The sequence below is a fragment of the Saimiri boliviensis genome, chromosome 7 (assembly GCF_048565385.1).
Source record: "Saimiri boliviensis isolate mSaiBol1 chromosome 7, mSaiBol1.pri, whole genome shotgun sequence".
NCBI classification, from domain to species: domain Eukaryota; kingdom Metazoa; phylum Chordata; class Mammalia; order Primates; family Cebidae; genus Saimiri; species Saimiri boliviensis.
The window spans coordinates 19684385-19708599 of record NC_133455.1 but is presented as its reverse complement, the minus strand read 5'-3'; the positions used below and the strand labels follow the sequence as shown (position 1 = coordinate 19708599).

At 51.3% G+C, this 24215-nt stretch overlaps 1 protein-coding gene across 1 annotated transcript; it reads left to right on the top strand.

The window, feature by feature from the left end:
* The first annotated feature begins 2272 nt into the window (after positions 1 to 2272).
* Positions 2273 to 23540, top strand: SDSL (serine dehydratase like). Its single transcript, XM_003932219.4, has 8 exons — positions 2273 to 2364; positions 8058 to 8252; positions 8513 to 8552; positions 9611 to 9750; positions 14290 to 14378; positions 15743 to 15970; positions 22055 to 22179; positions 23154 to 23540. Exons 2-8 carry the CDS (start codon positions 8079 to 8081, stop codon positions 23345 to 23347), a joined length of 990 nt encoding a protein of 329 aa, XP_003932268.1. The 5' UTR covers positions 2273 to 2364; positions 8058 to 8078; the 3' UTR covers positions 23348 to 23540.
* The last annotated feature ends 675 nt before the right edge of the window (positions 23541 to 24215 follow it).

Genomic DNA, 24215 nt, shown 5'->3' with positions numbered 1-24215 from the left:
GAACTCCTGACTTCGTGATCCACCTGCCTTGGTCTCCCAAAGAGCTGGGATGACAGATATAAGCCTGGCCAATTAATGTATCTTTTTAAAGATGCTCCATTTTTAAACTTTAATACCAACCTTAGCTTATTCCTAAGCCATCATATCCATGAAACAATGAATCTGATATTTTACACACACACACAGACACACACACACACACACACACACACACATCTACATACATATACATATCTTTCCTAGTGCACACAGAAATAAATAACCAACTATTAAAAAATCTTTGGGGCCTGGGCACAGTGGCTCTTGCCTATAATCCCAGCACTTTGGGAGGCCAAGGCAGGAGGATTGCTTGAGGCCAGGAGTTCAAGATCAGCTTGGGCAGCACAGTGAGACCTCGTTTCTAAAACAAACAACAAACAGGGTGGGATACGCTGGACAGCACCATGCACTGGCATATGGAAGACACACACTAAATGCAGCTAGTCTGCTTCTGGTCAAAGCCTGAGCTGTGTACTGAGTTTCTACTACTTCAAGAAGCCCTCCCTGGTCATGCCCGACCCCCAGCTACCCTATGGGGACTCCCTCTGTCATCTTAGGAGGTGTTAGAGTTGCCACTGAATTGGATGGCTTCCTCTCCGCTCCAGCTGGAGGCCACCTCAAGGCATAAATTGGATTTTAGCACCTCTGTGTCCCAGCGCCCAGTCCAGGCCAAGGCACCCGACCGGGAGGGGTGTGTGTCTGAGGATGGGTCTAAAATGCCAGAGTCCACATGAAGCTCAAGGCCAAGCAGCTCCATCTCACCCCAAGTGGCTGGGAGTTAATCATCACACCTGGGGAGATCACAAATAGCCCTGGAAGGATGTACATCTGTGCTTCCTGGTCTTCCTGCACCCGCTTTCCACATAGGGAAACTGAGGCCCAGAGATGGGCATGATCTGCTTCGGTTCACACAGTGAGATGGTGCAGACACAAGACATGAGTTTGACCCTGTTATCCCCCCACCCTAAAGCCTTCTGTGGCTCACTAGTGGCCCTGGGTAAGGTCCAAACTCTGGATTGGTACAAGCCTCCCTGCGGACTCTGATTTCTGCTGGTACCTCCAGCCCCAACCCCACTTGCTTCCTTACCCTTGCCTTCTCCCTCCCCGCCCCGCTGGATACTTCTCCAACCCTGGAACACACCATGTTTTTCATTTCCAGACCTTTGCTCTTCCTGTGCCTGACTCTTGGCTTCACTCAGACTTCCCCTCCTCCAGGAAGCCTTCCCAGCTCCCTAGGGCCAGGTGGGGTGCCTGCGCTGGATTACAAAGCCCTTCCCACTCCTCAGCTGCCAACATCGGATAGCACTGATAATAATTGCTCTCTAACGGCCCCCGAGAAGACAGGGGACATGCTATTTTGTTTGAAGCCAAAAGTCCAGGGATTGACACATAGTAGGTGTCCAATATTTATTGAATGAATTGTGATTCATGGGAGTAGTAGATAGTTGTGTGGGTTCTCATGTTGGGTATAAAATATCAGAGACCCAGAGGTGCTTCAGACAAAAATAGAGCTTTCCCACATGACGAATAATAATCGTTTTATTGGCCAGATGCCAAGATTATGCCAGTAATCCCAGCACTTTGTGAGGCCGACGCAGTGGATCACCTGAGATCAGGAGTTTGAGACCAGCCTGGGCAACATGGCAAAACCCCGTCTCTACTAAAAATACAAAAATTAGCTGGGCATGGTGACAGGTGCCTGTAATCCCAGCTGCTCAGGAGTCTGAGGTGGGAGAATTGCTTAAATCTGGGAGACAGAGGCTGCAGTGAGCCAAGACCGTGCCACTGCAATCCAGCCTGGGCGATGAGTGAAACTCCAGCTAAAAAAAAAAAAGTGTTTCTTTGTCCCTGTCTTCCCATCTCAAACGTAAGCTGACCCCAACAGGGGTTCAGGGGAAGTGGATGGCATCCGGGACAATCGCTAGACCTAAAATGAGAGGATATGGAGATGCCTGCATCATGGAAGAGATGGCCAGGGCCTGGGGGGAAGGCTGTCTCTGCCCCTTGCTGGCTGGGTAGTCTTGGCCAGGTAAGCTCCCTTCTCTGAGTTTCAGTTTGCTCATCTGTCAAATGACACAGGGTGGTCTAAGAGTCACAGAGGCAGTGCCTGAGTCACAGGCAGTTGAGGGGAGGCAGTGAGGCTTGCTCTCAACCCTTTTCCTCCTCCGTCTTCACCCAGAGCCTTAGGATCTGGAGCTGTGTCTTTAACAAGGGAGGAGGGGCCAAGGTTGCAGGAAGCTGACCCGAGCTGGACAGGACTGTTTCTCCAGCAGGCTGGAGGGCAGCAGCTGCAGCCACACTGGTCTGGGACAGTCTGGCAGAGAGGTAAGGGGCCTGGGGCCAGCTGGGGCCTCTGGGGTTCAGTGTGTGCGTGAATGAGAGACTGCTGGAGTTTGGGAGGCTTTGGGCAAAGTCCAAGCTGGGCAGATAGAAGTGGGCTGAGCGTGGCCTAGGCCTTCCCAGGAATGTCGATTGAATTCAGGGTGCCCTGCAGAAGAAGGCATGGTGCTGGGGACCCTGAGGGGAGAGAGTGGGTTCTGCTGCCCAGAGGGGCAGGGCTGGGCATTCTGCCAGCCAAGGGGCTGGCTTGAGGTGTCCCAGCCCTGGCACCAGGGATTGGGCTGTGGAGTGCCACCCAGGTGGCCTCTGGGGAAAGACTTCAGGGACAAGGGAGGTGGACAGCATTGGTGGGCCTTACCTCAACTCAGAGATGTGACAGTTAAGGTCCAGTGACAAAAGTGACTTGGCCAAGGTTGGCACAATGGGACCTGAGCCTAAGCCCCGTGCTTCCCCCTGGGTTACTCCACAGCAGGGGGGACCCAGCTCCTCCATTTCAGCCCTGGTGGCTGCCATATTGGACAAGAGCTGTGTGTCCCTGGGCCAAGACAGCTCAGCCCCAGACCTCAGTTGCCTGATGGGGTCTGGGGTTGATAAGGCTATTGGCAGCTTGGGGCTTTTTCATTTAACTGATGCCCACTGTCCTCTTGTGAGTCAGTATAACCAAGAGGGCTAGGGGAAGCCTGGAAACTGAGCCAGGAACATTTGGTTCCTAAGGACAATTGGCAATAAATATTAAATGCCTACAGCTTTCATAAGAGTAATGATAACGCTAATATACTGGAGAGAGTATAGCATCGTGGTTAATAGCACGGATGCCGAAGACACTGCCTGGCTGTGAATTCTCGCTATGCTGTTTCTAACTGTGTGACCTTGGATAAGTTACTTAATCTCTCTGGGCCTCAGGTTCACTGTCCACAAAATGGAGTCAATGGTGAGTTAATGGCTCACCTGTTGTGGGCCAACAGGTGGCTCATACCTGTTGTCCCAGTGCTTTGAGAGGCGGAGGCAAGAAATTGACCTGAGGCCAGGAGTAAAAGACCAGCCTGGACAACTCAGCAAAACTGGGTCTCTATACAAATTTAAAAATTAGCCAGATGCAGTGGTGCATGTTTATGCAGTCACTCAGGAGGCTGAGGTGGGAGGATTGCTTGAACCTGAGAGTTCAAGGTTGCAGTGAGCCACGATCCCACCACTGCACTCCAGCCCAGGCAAGAGAGTGAGACCCTGTCTCTTAAAAAACCGCCAAAAAACAAGAAAGAGGAAGGATTATGGAGAAGGGGAGTTCATTCTGACAATTCCAGGGTCCCCAGGGGCAAAATCTGGGGATTTTACAAGAAAGGAAGAGGGACCCAATCCCAAGTGGACACACGCATCAGATCGACCCCTGCCCCCCACCCAGCGGGGGTGCCCTTACTAGGCAGGCTCACTGAATCCTCACATGGCACAGTCCTCGCATGGCACAGTCCTGCCATGCATACGCTCTTCTCACAGTTTGTTGTGTGTGTGGCGAGACAGAGTCTCGCTCTGTCGCCCAGGCTGGAGTGCAGTGGCGTGATCTCGGCTCACTGCAACCTCTGCCTCCTGGGTTCAAACAATTCCTCTGCCTCAGCTTCCCAAGTTGCTGGGACTACAGGTGCGCAGCACCATGTCCAGCTAATTTTTTGTTTTTTAGTAGAGACAGAGTTTTTCACCATGTTGGCCAGGATGGTCTCGATCTGACCTCGTGATCCACTGGCCTCAGCCTCAGGGATTACAGACATGTGCCACCGTGCCTGGCCGGTTTGTTCTCATTTTTCAGATCTTAGTTTTAATGGTCACCTCCTCTAAGAGGCCTTTCCTGACCTCCATACCCAAAGCAGGTCCCCTTGTTCTTCTCTTTAGTACTCCCTATATGCGTGTTTCCCTCTTAGCAGTTTTCAACATTTCTGATTATTTTGTTTGTCTATGCAGTTATTTGTTAAGCGTCCATCTCCTCATCAGACTGTAAGTCAGCTCCAAGGTAGATGTCTATTTTGTCCACAGCGGCATCCTCTGTTGCTAGGTCAGGACCTGCATCTTGTAAGTGCCTGGTAAACACGCTAAAGTAAGGGTGAGCACGTCAGCATGCTCAAAGCATGACACAAGGTACCAGTGAGATAACGTCTTCAGAGGACTCAGCCAACGACTGGCACGTATTAGGGGCTCAACAAACGATAGATGTTATTCTTTTTTTTTTTTTTTTTAAAGACAGAGTCTCACTCTGTCGCCCAGGCTGAAGTACAATGGTGCTATCTCAGCTCACTGCACCCTCTGCCTCCCAGGTTCAAGTGGTTCTCCCGCCTTGGCCTCCCAAGTAGCTGGGACTACAGGTGTGTGCCGCCATGCCCGGCTAATTTTTTGTATTTTTAGTAGAGACAGGGTTTCACCATGTTGGCCAGGCTGGTCTCAAATTCCTGACCTCAAGGGATCCACCCGCCTCAGCCTCCCAGAATGCTGGGATTACAGGCGTGAGCCACGGCACCTGGCTGATGTTATTTTTATTAATTTATACCACAACCTGTGAGTTGGGGACTGTTTTTATCACCATTTCACAGAAGGCGAAACAGGCACAGAGAGGTTGTGACACTTACTTGGGTCACACAGCCAGGAAGTCAGAGCTGGTTTTTAACTTTTGTTCTGATCAACCCCAAAGCCTCTGCTCTTGGGGTCCAGGGTTGAGCTGAGGCCCAGGCTGGGGTATGCCGCATTTGGGGATCAGTGATGACCCAAGCTGAGAGGTGCCTTGGGTGAGACTGGGAAGAGTTGGCGGGCGCCCTGAGGATTCCCACGGCTTTCTGACAAGGGCGCGGGATCAAACCGAGGGCCAAGAGACCTCGATCTGTCTGATCTTGGAACCCCAGCCATGACTTAAAGGTGGACAAGAAGTTTAGGTTTGTGAGTGGGCAGGGGAGGTTGGAGCGCTCCCCCTAGCGGCCAATAATGGAATGGGGGAACCGGCCCAGTGCTTTTCTGCCTGGGAGAAGAGGGACTGGCTGTATTTGTTTCTTCTTTTCTCTGCTGTTTTTACTCTGTCTCATTTCCTCCCTCTCTTCTATCCATCCTTACCCACTGGTCCATTCACTCACAACTCCTTGGCTTAAAACCTCCCGTGGCTCATGCCTGTAGTCCCAGCACTTTGGGAGGCCAACGTGGCCAGATCACTTGAGCTCAGGAGTTTGAGACAAGCCTGGCCAACATGGTGAAACCCCATCTCTACAGTAAATACAAAAATTAACCAGGTGTGGTGACGTGCGCCTGTGGTCCCAACTACTTGGGAGACTGAGGCAGGAGAATCGCATGAACCCGGGAGGCAGAGGTTGCAGTAAGTCGAGATTGCACCACTGCGCTCCATCCAGCCCGGGCGACAGAGCAAGACTCGGTCCTGAACACCACACCACCACCATCACCACCACCTCCTCCTCCTTCTCCTCCTCCTAATGGCTTTGCATTGCAAGTAGCATATGAATAACTTCCAGACTTTTCTCTGTGGGTGGGAAACCGCTGGCGGCACCCCTGCCCACCTCTCCGCCCTCACCTCCCCCCCAAACCCCTTCTCTCTGCAGCAGCAGCACCCCGAGTGCATTCCTCCCTGGAGGCGGTCCTGGCGGCTGTTCTCTGCGGGAATGCTTTTCCTCTTGGTGCCCTTCCTGTCATCCATTTCAGAGTTCCCCTTTCCAGAATATACAGATGGAGAGAGAGTTAAAAGACCCCTCAGCCAATCAAAATGCATGCGTCTGATTGGCAGTCTGATTCAAACCGTGAAAAACCCCAAACCACAACCAACCACAGAATCAGCCACGGATCCTATTTAATGGGATGATTTGAAATGTGAATAATTATCAGATATTTTATGATATGAAGAAATTATATTTTTAGATGTGATCATAGTATTGTGATTACATTTTCTTAAAAAATTAGCCTCAGTGAGGTATAATTTACATAAAACAAAATTAGCCCACTTTAAATATAGAATTCAATGTGAATTCCATATTCACATTGAAATGAAACCATATGGTTACATATAAAAAAGGAGTTCTTAAGCCAGATGCAGTGGCTCATGCCTGTAATCCCAGCACTTTGGGAGGCTGGGGCAGGAGAATCCCTTGAGCCCAGGAGTTTGAGACCACCCTGGGCAACACAGTGAGAACCTATCTCTACAAAAAGGCACAAAATTAGCTGGACGTGGTGGTGTGCGCGTGTGGTCCCAGCTACTCAGGAGGCTGAGTTGGGAGGATGGCTTGAGCCTGAGAGATTGAGGCTGCAGAGGGATGTGACTGCAGTACTGTACTCCAGCCTGAGGGACACAGTGAGATCCTGTCCCCAAAACACAAGTCCTTTACCTCTAGAGATACATGCTGAAATAATTACAGATGAAATAATATAAAATAAAAATATAACAGTAATTAAGGGTGAATAATACAGGAAGTGGGAGTAGGCACCCATAGGGAAGCGAGTTAGACCGTGAGTTGATGATTGCTGAGGATGCAGGTTTTTTGTTTGTTTTTGAGACAGAGTCTCACTCTGTCACCCAGGCTGGAGTGCAGTGGCACAATCTTAGCTCACTGCAACCTCCGCATCCCAGGTTCAAGTGATTCTCCTGCCTCAGTCTTCTGAGTAGCTGGAATTACAGGTGCATACTGCCACACCCAGCTAATTTTTTGTATTTTTAGTAGAGATGGAGTTTCACCACGTTGGCCAGGCTGGTCTCGAACTCCTGACCTCAAGTGATCTGCCTGCCTTGGCCAACCAAAGTGCTGGGATTGTACACGTGAGCCACCGTGCCCAGCCAGCTGAAGGTCTTTATACAGTTCTTAATACTTTTGCTAAATTTATGTTTTCCATTACAAAAACGTTTTTACAAAGTTTTCCTCCCGAGAGGTCTTTTCTGACTGCGCTTACTAAAATAACACCTCATACCCTCTGCAAGTCACTCTTTTTTTTTTTTTTTTTGAGACGGAGTTTCGCTCTTGTTACCCAGGCTGGAGTGCAACGGCGTGATCTCAGCTCACCGCAACCTCCGACTCCTGGGTTCAGGCAATTGTCCTGCCTCAGCCTCCTGAGTAGCTGGGATTACAGGCACGCGCCACCGTGCCCAGCTGATTTTTTGTATTTTTTTTTTTAGTAGAGATGGGGTTTTACCATGTTGACCAGGATGGTCTCAATCTCTTGACCTTGTGATCCACCCGCCTCGGCCTCCCAAAGTGCTGAGATTACAGGCCTGAGCCACCGTGCCCGGCTGCAAGTCACTCTTATCTGAAATTCTGCAACTTTTCCTAGTGGGAAGTTTATATGACTCATGGGTCCCCAGACCTGGAAATGTCTGGCACATAGTAGGTGCTCAATAAGTATTTTTTGAACGATGAATGGATTCTCCCACTCCCTCATTCATTCCTCACCATATATTGGCCACATTCTACATACCTGGCACTGTGGACAACCACATTTATAGAATGAATGGACCCCAGGCCAAACTTCTTTGACCAGATGGGGAAACTGAGGCCCAGAGGGGAAAGATACTTGACAGGGGTCTCACAGCTTGGCAGCTGGATGGGGCCAAGGGCACCTAAGCCAAGGGCTTTCTCCACCTTCCCCTTTCCTGTCCTGGGTAAGGGAGCTCTTGACAGGGACTGCCTGGTGGTGACCTTCATGTCCTCCTGCAGGTTAGCTACCTGGTCTCCAGAATGGACGGGCCTGTGGCGGAGCGTGCCAAGCAGGAGCCCTTCCACGTGGTCACGCCTCTGCTGGAGAGCTGGGCGCTGTCCCAGGTGGCAGGCGTGCCTGTCCTCCTCAAGTGTGAGAATGTGCAGCCCAGCGGCTCCTTCAAGATTCGGGGCATTGGGCATTTTTGTCAGGAGGTGAGGGCGTGTGGGCAGGAGGGGGGAAGTGAACTGTACAGGAGGGAGGGAGGAGTGAGGGGTGTGGGCTGGGGATGGATTCAGGCAGGAGGGAAACATGAACGCATGCAGATGGGAGAACAGAGGCGAGGGCAGGGCTGTGGCAGGATGAGGGGTGAAGGCGTGTTGGGAGTCGGGTGGGGAGATTCTAACCCCATTCCACACAGGCCTTCATGACACCAGCTTGGGTTAGCCCCTAACCGCATTCCTTCTCTTCCCAGATGGCCAAGAAGGGATGCAGACACCTGGTGTGCTCCTCAGGTGACCCACCCTTTTTTGTTTCATGGGGGTCCTCAGGGCAGAGGTTGCGGGAGGAGGAGCTAGCTGGAGCAGCAGTAGCTGTTCAGGGCTTGGTCTCCTCTTAAAGGCCCCAGCCTCGACGGCCGGGCGCGGTGGCTCAAGCCTGTAATCCCAGCACTTTGGGAGGCTGAAGCGGGTGGATCACGAGGTCAAGAGATGGAGACCATCCTGGTCAACATGGTGAAACCCCGTCTCTACTAAAAATACAAACATTAGCTGGGCATGGTGGAGCATGCCTGTAGTCCCAGCTACTCAGGAGGCTGAGGCAGGAGAATTGCTTGAATCCGGGAGGTGGAGGTTGTGGTGAGCTGAGATTGCGCCACTGCACTCCAGCCTGCAGCCTGGCAACAGAGCAAGACTCTGTGGGAAAAAAAAAAAAAAAAAAAAAAAAAAGGAAGGCCCCAGCGTCATCAAGGTCGCTGAGACGGCTACTGCGTTTCCCATCTCGGCCCTCTCATAGTTCAGGACTCACGGTTGCAGCAAGTGTCAGAAACACAATTCATATAGGTTTAAGCTACAGGCTCTGAGAATGGAAAATTCTTGGGATAAGTGGCTTTCAGGTACAGGGGGATCTGGGAGCTCTCCTCTCTGTCTCTCCTTCTCTGGGCTTTGCTTTCCTGTATATTAGCTTTATTTTTTGGAGGGGGGGGAACCTCATGGTAGCATGATGGCCACCAGGAATTCCAGCCTTGCATTCTCCCATCCTCCCAACCCTGGAGAAAGGGAGCACCCCTTCCTAATGCCTTGCCTCCATCCTGAAATTGGTCTTTTGTGGTCCCGCTTGGGTGGCATCTTCATCCCTGGAACAGTCATGGGCTGGGGGTTAGGTTCTCTGATTGGCTCAACCTAGGTCACGTGTCCCGCTCTGGAGCAGAGGACGGAGTCAGTGGGGCAGGAGTCAGTGGGGCATGTGAATGCGGGGGAGGAGCGGCTCTGGGAGGGATATGCGGGCGGGGTGGGCAGGCGTGTCCAAGGCCAGTGCATCTCTGCCCACTGCCCCTTTCCTCCTTTCTGCACAGGGGGTAATGCGGGCATCGCTGCTGCCTACGCCGCTGGGAAGCTGGGCATCCCCGCCACCATCGTGCTGCCCGAGAACACCTCCTTGCAGGTGGTGCAGAGGCTGCAGGGGGAGGGGGCCAAAGTCCAGCTGACTGGAAAGGTAAGGGCCCCGGGAGGGAAGACCGTCTGGAGTGGGCCGTTCCCCTTACGTCCCACCCAATCCGTCCTGTCTCCTTTTCCCTTCCGTGAGCTGTGGCTGGGACCCAGTCCTCTCTCAGGATAGCTGAGCTGATGGGTGTTGAGGGCCGGGACCTCCCGACTTGTCCCTGCCCACCCTGAGGAGTACCCCGATGTGTGAACCAAGACAAATGGGAAGCTGGCGATGGGCAGGAGGCTGTCTCCCGACATCCTCACCAGCACCTCGTACTGCCCACTGTGAACGTTCTTGCTATTAGATAAGACAAGAGATACCAGGATGATGGCAGCGTCAGTTCCCGTTCTGAGACCGCCCCAGTAGGAATGGGGTCCGCTGAGAATACCGGCGGTTCCCCGTGTTACCAGAGAAACAGAGACACAACCACAAAGGCTTTCTTTCCTTCTGGGAAGAAGGAAAAAAATCATTCACATAATGGAAAACAGATTGTTAAACCTCCCAAAATTAAAACGAAAAGCCATACTATGACACCTCAAAGCTGGTCCCAAATACTTCCTGGTTTCTTCTCTCCCTCCCTTCCTTCCTTCTTCCTTCCTCCCTCCCTCTCTCCCTCCCTTCCCCTCCTCTCCCCTCCATTCCCCTTCCCGTCCCTTCCTTCCCTCCTTCCTTCCCATCCCTTCCCTCTTTCCTTCCTTTCCCTCTGCCTCCCTCCTCCCTCCCTCCCTTCCTTCCTTCTTCCTTCTCCCCTCCCTTCCCTTCCCTCCCTCCTTCCTTCCCTCCTTCCCTCCCTCCTTCCCTCCCTCCTTCCTCCCTCCCTCTCTCCCTCCCTCCCTTCTTCTTTCCTTCTTTTCCTCCTTCCTCTCTTCCATTTCTTCATCCAGCTAATCATCCTTCCATACATCACCCTTTCTCCCTCCCTCTCTCTCTTCTTCTTTCCACCCATCTATCCATCCATCCATCTATCCACCCACCCATTCATCCAACAGGTATTCATTGAGCACATATTCAGTGCCTGCTCTGTTAGACAGTCTAGAAACAGAGAGAGTAAGACATGGTCTTTACGCTCATACATTTCAGAGTATTATGTGGAGACACACAGGCAACCAGACGATGGTAACAAAGTGCGAAAAGTGTTGCCATGGCAGAAGCACAGGGCACGGAGGACGTCAGTGAGAGGGCATTTGTTTAATCAGCTAGTGTTGTTTGGTAATGCTGCATAACAAACATCCCCCAAATAGCAGCAGCCTATGAGAAACATTGTTTCTCATGCTTTGGGTCTGTGGGTGGGTTAGAGTGGTTCTGCTTCAGAATGCAGGAAGGAGTGAGGCCACCTGGGGCACACAGGGATGAGAAGAAACACATGATGCCTCTTAAGATCTTGGCCCAGAACTGTTACACTGCCAGTTCTGCCATATGCTGTTGGCCAGAGCAAGTCACACAGCTGAGACCAGCATCAATGGGGAGGGGACATGTGCTCCACCCACGGTAGTGAAAAGAACAGCAAAAATAAAATAAATAAAAAATAGGGCCGGGCGTGGTGGCTCACGCTTGTAATCCTAGCACTTTGGGAGGCCGAGGTGGGTGGATCACCTGAGGTCAGTAGTTCAAAACCAGCGTGGCCATCATGGTGAAACCCCATCTTTAAAAAAACAATAGATACAAACTCTGGGTACTGTGGCATGCACCTGTAGTCTCAGCCACTCAGGAGGCGGATTTGGGAGGATCACTTGAGCCCAGGAGTTTGAGGCCAGCCTGGGCAACATAGTGAGACCATGTCTCTAACAACAATAACAATTAAGCCAATAGTGGGAGGGAGTGGAGAATTGGGCCATGGTTGAACCAATGGGATGTGCCTTAGATTTGGGAAAAGGATCCAGGAAAGGCTCCTGTCACAGGTCCCCAGGGCTGGGTATGAAAGGAGAGATCTGAGTCCCCACCACGGAGACAAGGGAGGGCTGATCTGGTTGTGAACACAGGAAAGGGTGTGGGTGAGGGTGTGGCCGTGGCTGAGCATGTCGCATTCAGGCTGAGCCCAGCATGGAGGGAGGGAGTGAAAGGTGAGGCTGAAGATGGGGAGAGGGGCTCCCTCAGGCAAGGCGGCTTGTAGCTGAAGCTAAAGCGTTTCACCTGAGGGTACTCGGGAAGCGTGAAAGGAGTCTGAGCAGGGGAGGGACCTGGTTGGATTTTCACTGGGCCTGCTCTGGGGTGATTCAGGAGAGGAGCTGGAGAGGAGGCTGCTTGGTGCACTATGGGTGCGGGATGTCAGGCACTACACAGATTGGAATCTATTTTTTTCTTTAGTTTTAACTTCAGATTCAGGGATACATGTGCAGGTTTGTTACATGGGTATATTTAATGATGCAGAGTTTTGGGCTTCTAATCATCCTATTGTCCAAGTAGTGAACATAGTACCTGACAGGTAGTGGGGTGTGTGTGTGTGTTTTTTTTTTTTTTTGAGATGGAGTTTCGCTCTTGTCACCCCGGCTGGAGTGCAGTGGTGTGATGTCTGCTCACTGCAACCTCTGCCTCCCGGGTTCAACAAGTGATTCTCTTGCCTCAGTCTCCCAAGTAGCTGGGATTATAGGTGCCCACCACCATGCCTGGTTAATTTTTTTGTATTTTTAGTAGAGACAGGGTTTCAGTATGTTGGTCAGGCTGGTCTGGAACTCTTGATCTCAGGCAATCCACCCGCCTTGGCCTCCCGAAGTGCCTCATTACAGGCATGAGCCGCTGTGCCTGGCTGACAGTTATTTCTTTTCTTTTTCTTTTTTCTTTTTGAGATGGAGTCTTGCTATGTCACCAAGCTGGAGTGCAGTGGTGCGATCTCGGCTCACTGCAACCTCTGCCACCCAGGTTCAAGCAATTCTCCTGGCTCAGCCTCCTGAGTAGTTGGGACTACAGGTGCGTGCCACCATTCCAGGCTAATTTTTGTATTTTAATAGGGACGGGGTTTCACCGTGTTGGCCAGGCTGGTCTCAATCTCCTGGCCTCGTGATCTGCCCGCCTCAGCCTCCCAAAGTGCTGGGATTACAGGCGTGAGCCACCACGCCCGGCCAACAGGGATCTTTCAGCCTCTGCCACTCTCCCTCTCTCCCCACTGTTGGAGTCTGCAGTGTCTCTTGTTCCCCTCTTTGTGCCCATGTGTACCCAGTGTTTAACTCCCAGTTATAAATGAGAACAGGCAGTGTTTGGCTTTCTGTTCTTGAGTTAATGCTCTCAGGATAATGGCCTCCAGCTGCAGCCATGTTGCTGCAAAGGATGGGATTTTCTTTTTTATGGCTGCATAGTATTCCATGATGTATACGCACCACATTTTCAGTATCCAATCCACCACTGATCGGCACCTGGGTTGATTCTATGTCTTGGCTATTCTGAATACTGCTGTGAAGAACAGACACATGCAGATCCTTTTCGTAAAATGGTTTATTTTCCTTTGAGTAGATACTCAGTAATGGAATTTCTGGGTCAAATGGTAATTCTATTTTCAGTTCTTTGAGAAATCTCCAAACTGCTTCCTACAAGGGCTGAACAAATTTGCATTCCTACCAACAGTGTATCTTTTGTTTCAACAACTCAGGGGAATGAGGCTCCTCTCTTCAGTCAGATGGGAAATTCCTTGTGGTCAGAGACCATTTCTTTGGCTTCTCTGCTGCTGAAGAGTCCCCATGCCTAGAACTGGGCACAGAGTGGGCACTGCAGAGTCCCTGAGGATGAACGGGGCTATTTCTGCCCCCCTGTGACTCTCTGCCCCTCCCTCGGGAGAGGAGGCTGTTGTCTATCATGTAGTTTCCGTATCTGGTTCCTGCTGAGGTCGACTGGCATGGGGTCCCTCTGAAATGCTGTCTTAGTTTGGGTTCTCCCAAAAGCGGTTTCTGAAACAAGGACTGGGTGCATGCAGTTTATTTGGGAGGTGGCTGCAGGAAGCCTTGGTAGGGAGTGTGGAATGAATCAAGGAAGGGAAGAAAGCCTGTAAATGGTGTGGAATGAACAGGGGACAGGGATCTCTGCCACAGAGGCGGAGCCAGTGAGAAAGGAGAACCCACCCGTGCTGTGGTTGGCTTGGGTCCAGCAGGCTGCGGGCTGCCTGTGCACTGTCTCTCTGGCTGCTTGAACTCAGCTAGCAGGTCATCAGCTGGGCCATTGCTGGTTTTCACCAACACATGCTAAGGTGACCACATTGATATCTGGGGTTTGATTTTAGGGGGCTTCTCCCCTACTGGTCGGCTAGAAGCGGGCACCACGTGGCTGATCTTGGAGCTGACCCTGCTCCCGGCCTCCCTGGCTGGCCCGGCCTGGTTTTCATAGTGGGGCAGTGGGACGAGTCTCTTCGGTATTGCAGAGAGCACATGGCATCTGTTTGTCCCCCCTGGAAGCGCTTGTCCGTGTCTCAGGGGACCTCTGGGCTCACACTAGGTCTGGTCTTATCCCCAGGGGTGTCCCTGGACTACTGGATCCTGAGGCCACCAAGGCGAGCCTGGGCCTCTGCTCTGGCCTCCACAGCAGTCCCACTCCTGGCTCTTCTGAGGGTCCTTGGTTTCTCTGTAGGTCTGGGACGAGGCCAATCTGAGGGCACAAGAGTTGGCCAAGAGGGACGGCTGGGTGAATGTCCACCCATTTGACCACCCCCTAATATGGTAAGTCTGATGCCTCTCTCCCCAGGGATTCCAGAGCTGGGAGACTCTTACTGAGTCAGGGTCCTCCCATTGGACAGAAGGAGAAACTGAGGCACAGAGGGGAGAATAAGCTTCAAAGCCAGGCAGCCATGGGTTCAGATCCCACTTCTGCCTTTTGTGAATTGTGGAACTTTGTGCAAAGCACCCAGCATCCTGTGCCTCAGTTTCTTTTATTTATTTATTTTTTGAGACAGAGTCTCTCTCTGTTGCCCAGGCCGGAGTGCAGTGGTGTGATCTCAGCTCACTGCAACTTCTGCCTCTTGGGTTCGAATGATTCTCCTGCCTCAGCCTCCTGAGTAGCTGGGATTACAGGTGTGCACCACCATGCCAGGCCAAGTTTTGTATTTTTAGTGGAGTTGGGGTTTCGCCATGCTGGCCAGGCTGGTCTCGGCCTCCCAAGGTGCTGGGATTACAGGCATCCTGTTCCTCCGTTTCTGTGTATGTGGAAGTGATAGTACCCAGTCTCCTTTATGACCAGTCACCAGGCTCATGGCTCCTCCTGCACCGTTCCATTTACCCTCCCCGCAGCCCTAGAGGTGGGTGCTATTATCCCCATTTCACAAGTGAGGAAACTGAGGCACAGCGAGGACGAACAACTTGTCCAAGATTACACAGCTAAGAATGTGGCAGAGACAGAGAGCCGCAGGGCCAGGACTTGAGTCAGTTTGGTCCCAGGTGATATACTGTCCCCTCTTAACCATACATGGCCATTGCCTCTTTGCAAAGTTGGGGAGGGGCCCAGAGGGGGTAATATCCAAGAGAGGGCCCGGGAGGTTGGTGGAGATGTAAGGGAGGAGCGAACATGATGATGAAAATGAATGAGTCTGGGCGTGGTGGCTCCTGCCTCACGCCTGTAATCCCAGCACTTTGGGAGGCCGAGGCAGGTGGAGCACCTGAGGTCAGGAGCTTGAGATCATCCTGCCCAACATGGTGAAGCCTCGTCTCTACTAAAAATACAAAAATTAGCTGGGCATGGTGGTGCGTGCCTGTAGTCCCAGCTACTCCGGAGACTGAAGCAGGAGAATCACTTGAACTCGGGAAGTGGAGGTTGCGGTGAGCCGAGACTGGGCTACCGCACTGCAGCCTGGGAGACAGAGTGAGACTCTGTATCCAAAAAAATAAAAACCAAGAGAATGAATGAAGCTGAGTGGAGTAACTGTGGCAGGACTTCCTCTCCCCTTGCTGAGGATGGGATGGGATGGTGAGGAGGGGGTTTATGTATATGTGGGGCAGGGAACCCACCCCTGGTAAATACCCCCACCCCAGGAGCCTTTGGGGCTGGGGTCCTCCCTCACTCTGCTTCTCTCTCTCACCTACCTCCCTAGGGAAGGCCACGCCAGCCTGGTGCGGGAGCTGAAGGCAGTGCTGGGGACCCCGCCAGGTGCCCTGGTGCTGGCAGTTGGGGGCGGAGGCCTCCTGGCTGGAGTAGTGGCTGGCTTGCTGGAGGTGGGCTGGCAGCATGTGCCCATCATTGCCATGGAGACCCATGGGGCACACAGCTTCAATGCGGCCATCAAGGCTGGCAAGGTGGTCACATTGCCAGACATCACCAGGTGGGTAAAGGCTGGGGACATTTGTAGCGGGGGCTGGAGGGTGGGGTTGCCACCACCCTAAGGCCTCCCAGTCCCAGCTCTTAGAGACAGGGGGCACCCAAAATGCTGTCCTTGGTCCTGGGGCTCCAACCAGAGTAATGTGGACCTAAGTTAGAAGGCAGTACTGAAAAGGGAGATGAGGGATATGTTCATTTAGACCTCATCAATTGATAAAACAAGCTGTTATTGACTTATCATTGCAAAAGCCATCTACATATGTTGCAGATAGGTTAGAAAATGTATGCCGGGCGAGGTGGCTTATGCCTGTAATCCCAGCACTTTGGGAGGCTGAGGTGGGCAGATTACCTGAGGTCAGGAGTTTGAGACCAGCTTGGCCAACATATAGTGAAACCCTGTCTCTACTAAAAATACAAACATTACCTGGGAGCGGTGGTACACACCTGTAGTCCCAGCTACTTGGGAGGCTGAGATGGGAGGATTGCTTGAGCCCAGGAATTGGAGGCTGTAGTGTGCTCTGATGGTGCACTACAGCCTGGGAAACCTAGCAAGACCCTGTCCTCCCCCATACCCCAAAAAGCCAATAGATTTTAAAAAGAACGTGATCATTGAATTTAGGACCTACCCTTATCCAGTATGACTTCACCTTCATTTGACTAATTACATCTGCAGAGACTCTATTTCCAAGTAAGGTCACATTTTGAGGTTCTGGCTGGTTGTGTATTTTTTTTTTTTCGAGATGGAGTCTCACTCTGTTTTCCAGGCTGGAGTGCAGTGGTATGACCTCAGCTCACTGAAACCCCTGCCTCTTGGGTTCAAGTGATTTTCCTGCCTCAGCCTCCCAAATAGTTGGGATTACAGGCATACGCCACCACGCCTGGCTAACTTTGTATTTTTAGTAGAGACGGGGTTTCACCATGTTGGCCAAGCTGGTCTTGAACTCCTGACCTCAAGTGATCCACCTACCTTGGCCTCCCAAAATGTTGGGATTACAGGCATTGAGCCACTGCACCTGGCCTGGTTGTGCATTTTGGAAGGAGCCATGATTCAACCCAGTATGGATACAGTCTTTGCCTGGATTCTGTTAAACACCCATTGGATACTGGTACCTAGGATGTAATGGGGTATGACAGCAAGGTGTGTGAAATCAAGACAGTCTTAAGTCAGCTCCTTAAGCATCTACTGTGTGCAAGGCTCTAGGTGGCCAATGAGAAGAACCGCAGGAAAATGATACCTGGACTCAAGTCTCCTCGTCTTTCTGGTACCACCTCCAGTCTGTCTTGGGCTGCATTTGCCTTCCAGCCTTGCTGTGCTATCTTAGCCTGGAAATTCTTTTTTTTTTTTTTTTTTGAGACAGAGTTTCGCTCTTGTTACCCAGGCTGGAGTGCAATGGCGCGATCTCGGCTCACGGCAACCTCCGCCTCCTGGGTTCAGGCAATTCTCCTGCCTCAGCCTCCTGAGTAGCTGGGATTACAGGCACGTGCCACCATGCCTAGCTAATGTTTTTTGTATTTTTAGTAGAGATGGGGTTTCACCATGTTGACCAGGATGGTCTCGATCTCTTGACCTTGTGATCCACACGCCTCGGCCTCCCAAAGTGCTGGGATTACAGGCGTGAGCCACCGTGCCCGGCCTTAGCCTGGAAATTCTTAAATTTTTTTTTTTTTTTTTTTGGTAGAGGTGGGGTATTGCTGTGTTGCCCAGGCTGGCCTCGAATTCCTGGGCTCAAGCGATCCTCCTGCCTCAGCCTCTCAAAGGGCTGGGATTACAGGCATGAGCCACTGTGCCCCACCTGCTTGGAAATCATTTGTACTGTCTTACTTCTGAACCATTGTTTGTCCTGCCCTTGCCACCTGGAATGCCAGTCCTGCTCGCCCTGAGGAAATCTTCGACTGCTTGGGCAGCTATATCCCAGCTAGGAGACCCTCAGGGCACCGTGTTGTGTCTGCGTCACTCTTTGCTGTGTCCTTGTTTGGGTTACTGGCTGGAGTGGAGGAGCCAGAGGGTAAGGACTGGCTGCTTTAGCTCTGATCCCTGATACCCATCCCAGAGCCTGGCACAGCAGTAGCACTAAGGGAAGCTCATGGATCATGGTATCTGTAGATGACACCAACATCCATCCAGGTGTCTGACTGGGCACCTGGGTGTCACATGGGCTCCACCCGCCCCACTGAGTTCCATCCATCCTACCTCTTGAATCCAGCTCCCTTCCAGCCTTCGTTTCCTTGGATGGGTGTAACAGCTCTCCCCAGCCCCTGTGCCACCCCTGTTGCCTTTTAAAAAAATGGATAACATTTCCATTGAGATCTGTTTCATGTGCCATTCAATTTACTTATTTAAAGTATATGATTCCGGACCGGTGCGGTGGCTCACACCTGTAATCCCAGTGTTTTGGGAGGCTGAGGTGGGCGGATCACTTGAGATCAGTTCAGACTAACCTGGCCAACATGGCAAAGCCTCATCCTACTAAAAAATACAAAAATTAGCCGGGCATGGTGACGTGTGCCTGTAATCCCAGCTACTCAGGAGGCTGAGGCAGGAGAATTGCTTGAACTCAGGAGGTGGAGGTTGCAGTGAGCAGAGATCAGGCTACTGCACTCCAGCCTTGGCAACAGAGTAAGACCCTGTCTCGAAAATAAATAAATAAATAAAAAGGTGTACTATTCAATGGTTTTAGTAGATTCACAGACTTATGCAACCATCATCACAATCAATTTTAGAACATTTTTTTCGCCTCCAAGAGAAACTCCACAGCCTTTGGCCTTCACCCACCACGTCCCTTATTCCCCCACCCCAGCTCTAGGTAAATGCTGCTTTACCTTATGTCTCCGTGGATTTGCCTATTATGGACTTTTCTTTTCCCTCGCTTCCCTCCCTCCCTCCCTCCTTCCTTCCTTCCTTCCTTCTTCTCTTCTTCTCTTCTCTTCTCTTCTCTTCTCTTCTCTTCTCTTCTCTTCTCTTCTCTTCTTTCTTTCTTTCTTTCTTTCTTTCTTTCTTTCTTTCTTTCTTTCTTACTTTCTTTCTTTCTTTCTTTCTTTCTTTTTCTTTCTTCTCTTATCTTTTTTATCTTCTTATCTTTCTTTCGAGTCCGGCTCTGTTGCCCAGGCTAGAGTGCAGTGGTGTGATCTCAGCTCACTGCAGCCTCCGCCTCCCAGGTTCAAAGGGTTGGGATTACAGGCAGGAGGTATTGTGCCCGGCCTGCCTGGAACCCCTTTGGTACCCTTTTATGGCCAAATACTATTTTACTGTATGAATACATCACACTTTAACCAAACATTTGGATTCTTTCCACTTTTTGGCTATAGTGAATAGTGCTGTTATGAACATGCGCTTACACGTTTTTGTGGCTGTGGCTTTTCATTTCTCTTGGGTCTACGCCTACCGAGGAAAGTGTTGGTACCTTTGTTGCCTTTGAGTCCTTTGCTGTGCCCCCAGCAGGCAGTGTGTCCTTCCGCCATTGCTAATCCACAGAACGTCTTCTTCATCCACTTAAACCCATCCATGCCTCTCCCAAGCTCTCAGGCTAAAAATACAGACCACTCCCCGCAGCCACCAGCCTGTTCTCCAGTCCCTTGAATGGGTAATGCTTTTTCTACCTCTGAGCCTTTGCACAGGCTGTTTCCTCTTCATAGCACACTGTTCCCTGCCGCCCCATTCTTCTCCAGCCCCTGGCCTCAAGCGATCCTCCCATCTGGGCCTCCCACAGTGCTGGGATCACAGGCATGAGCCACCACCCCCAGCCACCACCCCCAGCCACGACTCTACTCTCCTTTGGGCTGGTTTCTCCTAGTCTCTCCCATCTCAGGCCCTCCCCACAACACTCGCCTTGGGGAGATACCCCTTCTGATGTTCTCCTTCATAGCAGCTTACCACAGTGTGCATTTACTGACTGGTTCTTGTGTTTGCTCATTCATCGCCATCTCTCCCACAAGTCTGTGCTCTTAATTACAGCAGCAATAATAGTAATTGCAGCTGACACTTCCGTCAAATTCACTAAGCCTCAGCCTCGTTCTAAGCACTTTAAATATTTTAACCCACTTGGCTGATGCGGTGGCTCACACCTGTAATCCCAGCGCTTTGAGAGGCTCGGGCAGGTGGATCACCTGAGGTCAGGAGTTTGAGACCAGCCTGGCCAACATGGTGAAACTCTGTCTCTAATAAAAATACAAAAATTAGCCAGGTAGTGCGCGCCTGTAATCCTAGCTACTCAGAAGCCTGAGGCAGGAGAATCACTTGAACCGGGGAGGTGGAGGTTGCAGTGAGCCAAGATGGTGCCACTGCACTCCAGCCTGGGGGACAGAGCGAGACCCCATCTCAAAAGAAAAACAAAAAAACAAAAACCAACTCAATCCCAGTGAAAACCTCATGAGCCCCAGTTTTCAGTTGAAGAAACGAAGGTTCTGAGAGGTGAAGTGACTTTCCCATGGTCACACAGCTGGTATGGAGCCAAGTTTCAAAACCAGGCAGCCAGGATCCAGAATCTGTGTTCTGGGCCACTCCGGGGTCTGAGGCTTTCCCAAAGGCTCTCCTGGGCCTGAAACACATTGCCCAGCTCATAGCAGGTACCAGCATGTAGTGATCCCAAGCACAGAGGCAAAGACCATCAATCCTGGAGCCAAACTGCCTGGACTTAAATCTACCTTCTGCTACTAATGAGCTGTGTGTCCTTCAGCTGGTTACTTAACCTCTCTGAGCTTCTGTTCCCTCTCCTGTTAAATGGAGCTAATATGTTTCTGACTCAAAGGGTGGTTGAGAAGATTAAAACAATATCCATACATCCAGCACATTGTACACATTTAATAAATATTAGCTATAGGCCTGGTGTGGTGGCTCATGCCTGTAATCCCGACACTTTGGGGGGTTGAGGTGGGAAGCTAATGTGAGCCCAGGAGCTTAAGGCTGCAAGGAGCTAACAGTACACCACTGCACTCCAGCCGGGGCCACAGAGCAAGACCCTGTCTCAAAACAAAAGTATATATGTAGGTGGGGCACAGTGGCTCATGCCTGTAATCCCAGCACTTTGAGAGACCAAGGCAGAAGGATCGCTTGAGCTCAGGAATTCAAGAGCAGCCTGGGCAATATAGCGAGACACCGTTTACTATTAAAAATGAAATGTAAAGGAAAAAATGTATTTATAGTATAGACATGATAATGAATAAAATGAAAAAAAAATTCCTTTCTATGCTTGGCTTTCTGGGGTCTGTGCAAGGAATGGCTCAATCAGGATTGCAGAGTAAGAGGCACTGAATGCACATTGAGTACTTTATTGATTGATTGATCAATTGATTTTTTTTTTTTCTTTTTTTGAGACGGAGTTTCACTCTTGTTTCCCAGGCTGGAGTGCAATGGCGCGATCTCGGCTCACCGCAACCTCTGCCTCCTGGGTTCAGGCAATTCTCCTGCCTCAGCCTCCTGAGTGGCTGGGATTACAGGCACGCGCCACCATGCCCAGCTGATTTTTTGTATTTTTAGTAGAGGCGGGGTTTCACCATGTCGACCAGGATGGTCTCGATCTCTCGACCTCGTGATCCACCCGCCTCGGCCTCCCAAAGTGCTGGGATTACAGGCTTGAGCCACCGCGCCCGGCGATCGATTGATTTTTTGAGACACCGCGCCCGGTGATCGATTGATTTTCTTGCTCTGTCACTCAGGCTGGAGTGCAGTAGCTTGATCTCAGCTCATCGCAACCCCTGCCTCCCGCGTTCAAGTGAGTCCCCTGCCTCAGCCTCCTGAGTAGCTGGGATTACAAGTGCGCACCACCATGCCTGGCTAAATTTCATATTTTTATCAGAGGAGGGGTTTCACCATGTTGGTCAGGCTGGTCTCGAACTCCTGACCTTGTGATCCGTCCACCTTGGCTTCGCAAAGTGGTGGGATTACAGGTGTGAGCCACTGCGCCCGGCCACATTTAGTATTACTCATTTGATGGACACGCGATTTTTGAGCACCTCCTCTGTGCCTTATAAGGCTGAGCTCCAACCAGCCCATTGCAAGATGGGGGACGTGGTTGGGGTTGGGGAGAGACCTGATTCACCAGCTCTTCCCTGAGCCCCTGGTCTCCCTGCCCCGCTCTGCTCTGTCCTGCAGCGTGGCCAAGTGCCTGGGTGCGAAGACCGTGGCCGCGCGGGCCCTGGAGTGCATTCGGGTGTGCAAGATCCACTCCGAAGTGGTGGAGGATGCCGAGGCTGTGAGTGCTGTACAGCAGTTCCTGGGTGAGTGAACACTGCCGCCAACCTGGGCTTGGAGATCACAAAGTCCCTGCATCCTCTAGCAGGTGTGTGTTCACTCTTGTCTGTATCCTCAGCACCAGGTGCTGGCTAGGTATGCAGTTACTATGTGCTAAGTGCACTTTGAGCAGACGGAAGGGGGTGGGGGTAAAGAAGGAGTGTGTCCTGCTGTCTCTAGCCCCCAGACTTTTATACATGCTCCTCCTCTCTCTGGCTGGCCCTGTCCCTATTGGTTTTATGTGACTAAGGGCTACTCAGCCACCATGACACCTCCTCCGGGAAGCCTCCCTTGATCTCCCACCCCACCCTGCCTAGGTTGGAGATGCACCACTCCCCTTGTTCATAACCTCCTAGTTTTTATCCCTTTACATCATAGATTGTGTGCTCCATGAGGGCTTGTGTGTTTCAGTCACCGATGTATTCCTAGGGCCTTCCTGGCACAGGGCATGGCAGGTTGTAGTCTCTCAATAGATGTTTGGTGATTGAAGGGATGAATGTATAAGTGAGTGGGAAGGTGGATAATGGCTAGATGGACAGTGGATGGAAGGACGGATGGATGATGAAGTGATGGATTGAGGAATGGCATGGAAATAGATGGATGGACAGGCATATTGATTAATGAACATGTTGACGGATAGACAGTCAAATGATGGATAGACGAGTGGATAGATGGCTATGAATGGGTGGATGGATGGGTATGTTGATGGATGGGTACACTGATGGATGGACAGATAGTCTAATGATGGATAGAGGAATGGATGGATGGAGAGAGAGATAAAAGGTGGGTGGGTGGAGGGGTGGGAGGACAGGCTGATGGATGGGGAGAGGATGAGACAAGTGATGGATTACCAGCTGAGCAGATGAATGGCTGGCTGGAGAGATGGCTGCAGTGCCCAGGGCCTGCTGAGCACTGACTGTTCTTCCCTTTGCCCCCTCTCTCATCCTTCTGGTCCTGGCAGATGACGAGCGTATGCTGGTGGAGCCTGCCTGTGGGGCAGCCTTAGCAGCTGTCTACTCAGGTCTCCTAGGGAGGCTCCAGGCTGAGGGTTGCCTGCCCGCTTCCCTGACTTCGGTTGTGGTCATCGTGTGTGGAGGTAACAGCATCAATAGCCAAGAGCTGCAGGCTCTGAAAACCCAGCTGGGCCAGGTCTGAGGGCCCAGCCTAGCCCCAAGAGCCTGAGAGGTACATGGAGACTCCTGTGGCTGGATGAGCAGGGCTCAGTGCTGGTGGGTGGCAGTGGAAGCTGCCCTGTGCATCTGTGCTGGGTGCCTCCAAAAGGAAGCCCTCCCGGACTGCCCCTTTTGGCTCCCTGACAACTCCAGCCAATAAACACTTTCTGAGTTGAGTTTGTGACTGCTATGGATCCTATCTTTCCAGTTCCATGAACTCACAGGAGACAACCCACAATCCTGTTGCCGCTTCTGTGATAAAGTGACTCCAAGCCCCATCTTAGGCAACAAAGCCAAGACTTGAAAACTTCAGTCTCTGAAGGAATCCAACCATTCTGAGATCTTAAATGAGTTTCCTTTACCTGGAGGACCAGTCCAGGTTGACCAGGTCAGGAAGGAGAGGGAGATGTTCTGTCACTTCTCAGGCCTGGGCAGGAGAGGAAAATATCCCTTGTCTTCATTCAGTGCTTGTTATGTACCAGAAACTCTGCTAAGAACTTTCTACTCATTGTCTAATGTTCACAAAGCTACTGGGAAGTAAAAACCACTGTTACCATCCCTGTTTTACAGATGCGGAAACTGAGGTTTGGGATGTTTACATAACTTGCCCAAGATCACATAGTTAGGATATGGGATCCCTTGTCTTGCCCTCCATCCGTCAACCTGATCACCTTTTCCTCTACCCATCCATTTTTTATCTCTATCCATCCATCCATCCATTCCTCTATCCATCATTAAACTGTCTGTCCATCCATCAGTGTATCCATCCATCCACATATCCATTCATTCATCTATCCATAATCCATCCATCCATTCATAAGCCATTCACCCATCCACCTGTCAATTCATCC

Coding starts and splice junctions, on each gene's coding strand:
- SDSL (XM_003932219.4), top strand. CDS start 8,079: ATGGACGGGCCTGTGGCGGAGCGTGCCAAGCAGGAGCCCTTCCACGTG. Junction 14,379..15,742: donor TTTGACCACCCCCTAATATG/GTAAGTCTGATG, acceptor CTACCTCCCTAG/GGAAGGCCACGCCAGCCTGG. Junction 22,180..23,153: donor TGCTGTACAGCAGTTCCTGG/GTGAGTGAACAC, acceptor TGGTCCTGGCAG/ATGACGAGCGTATGCTGGTG.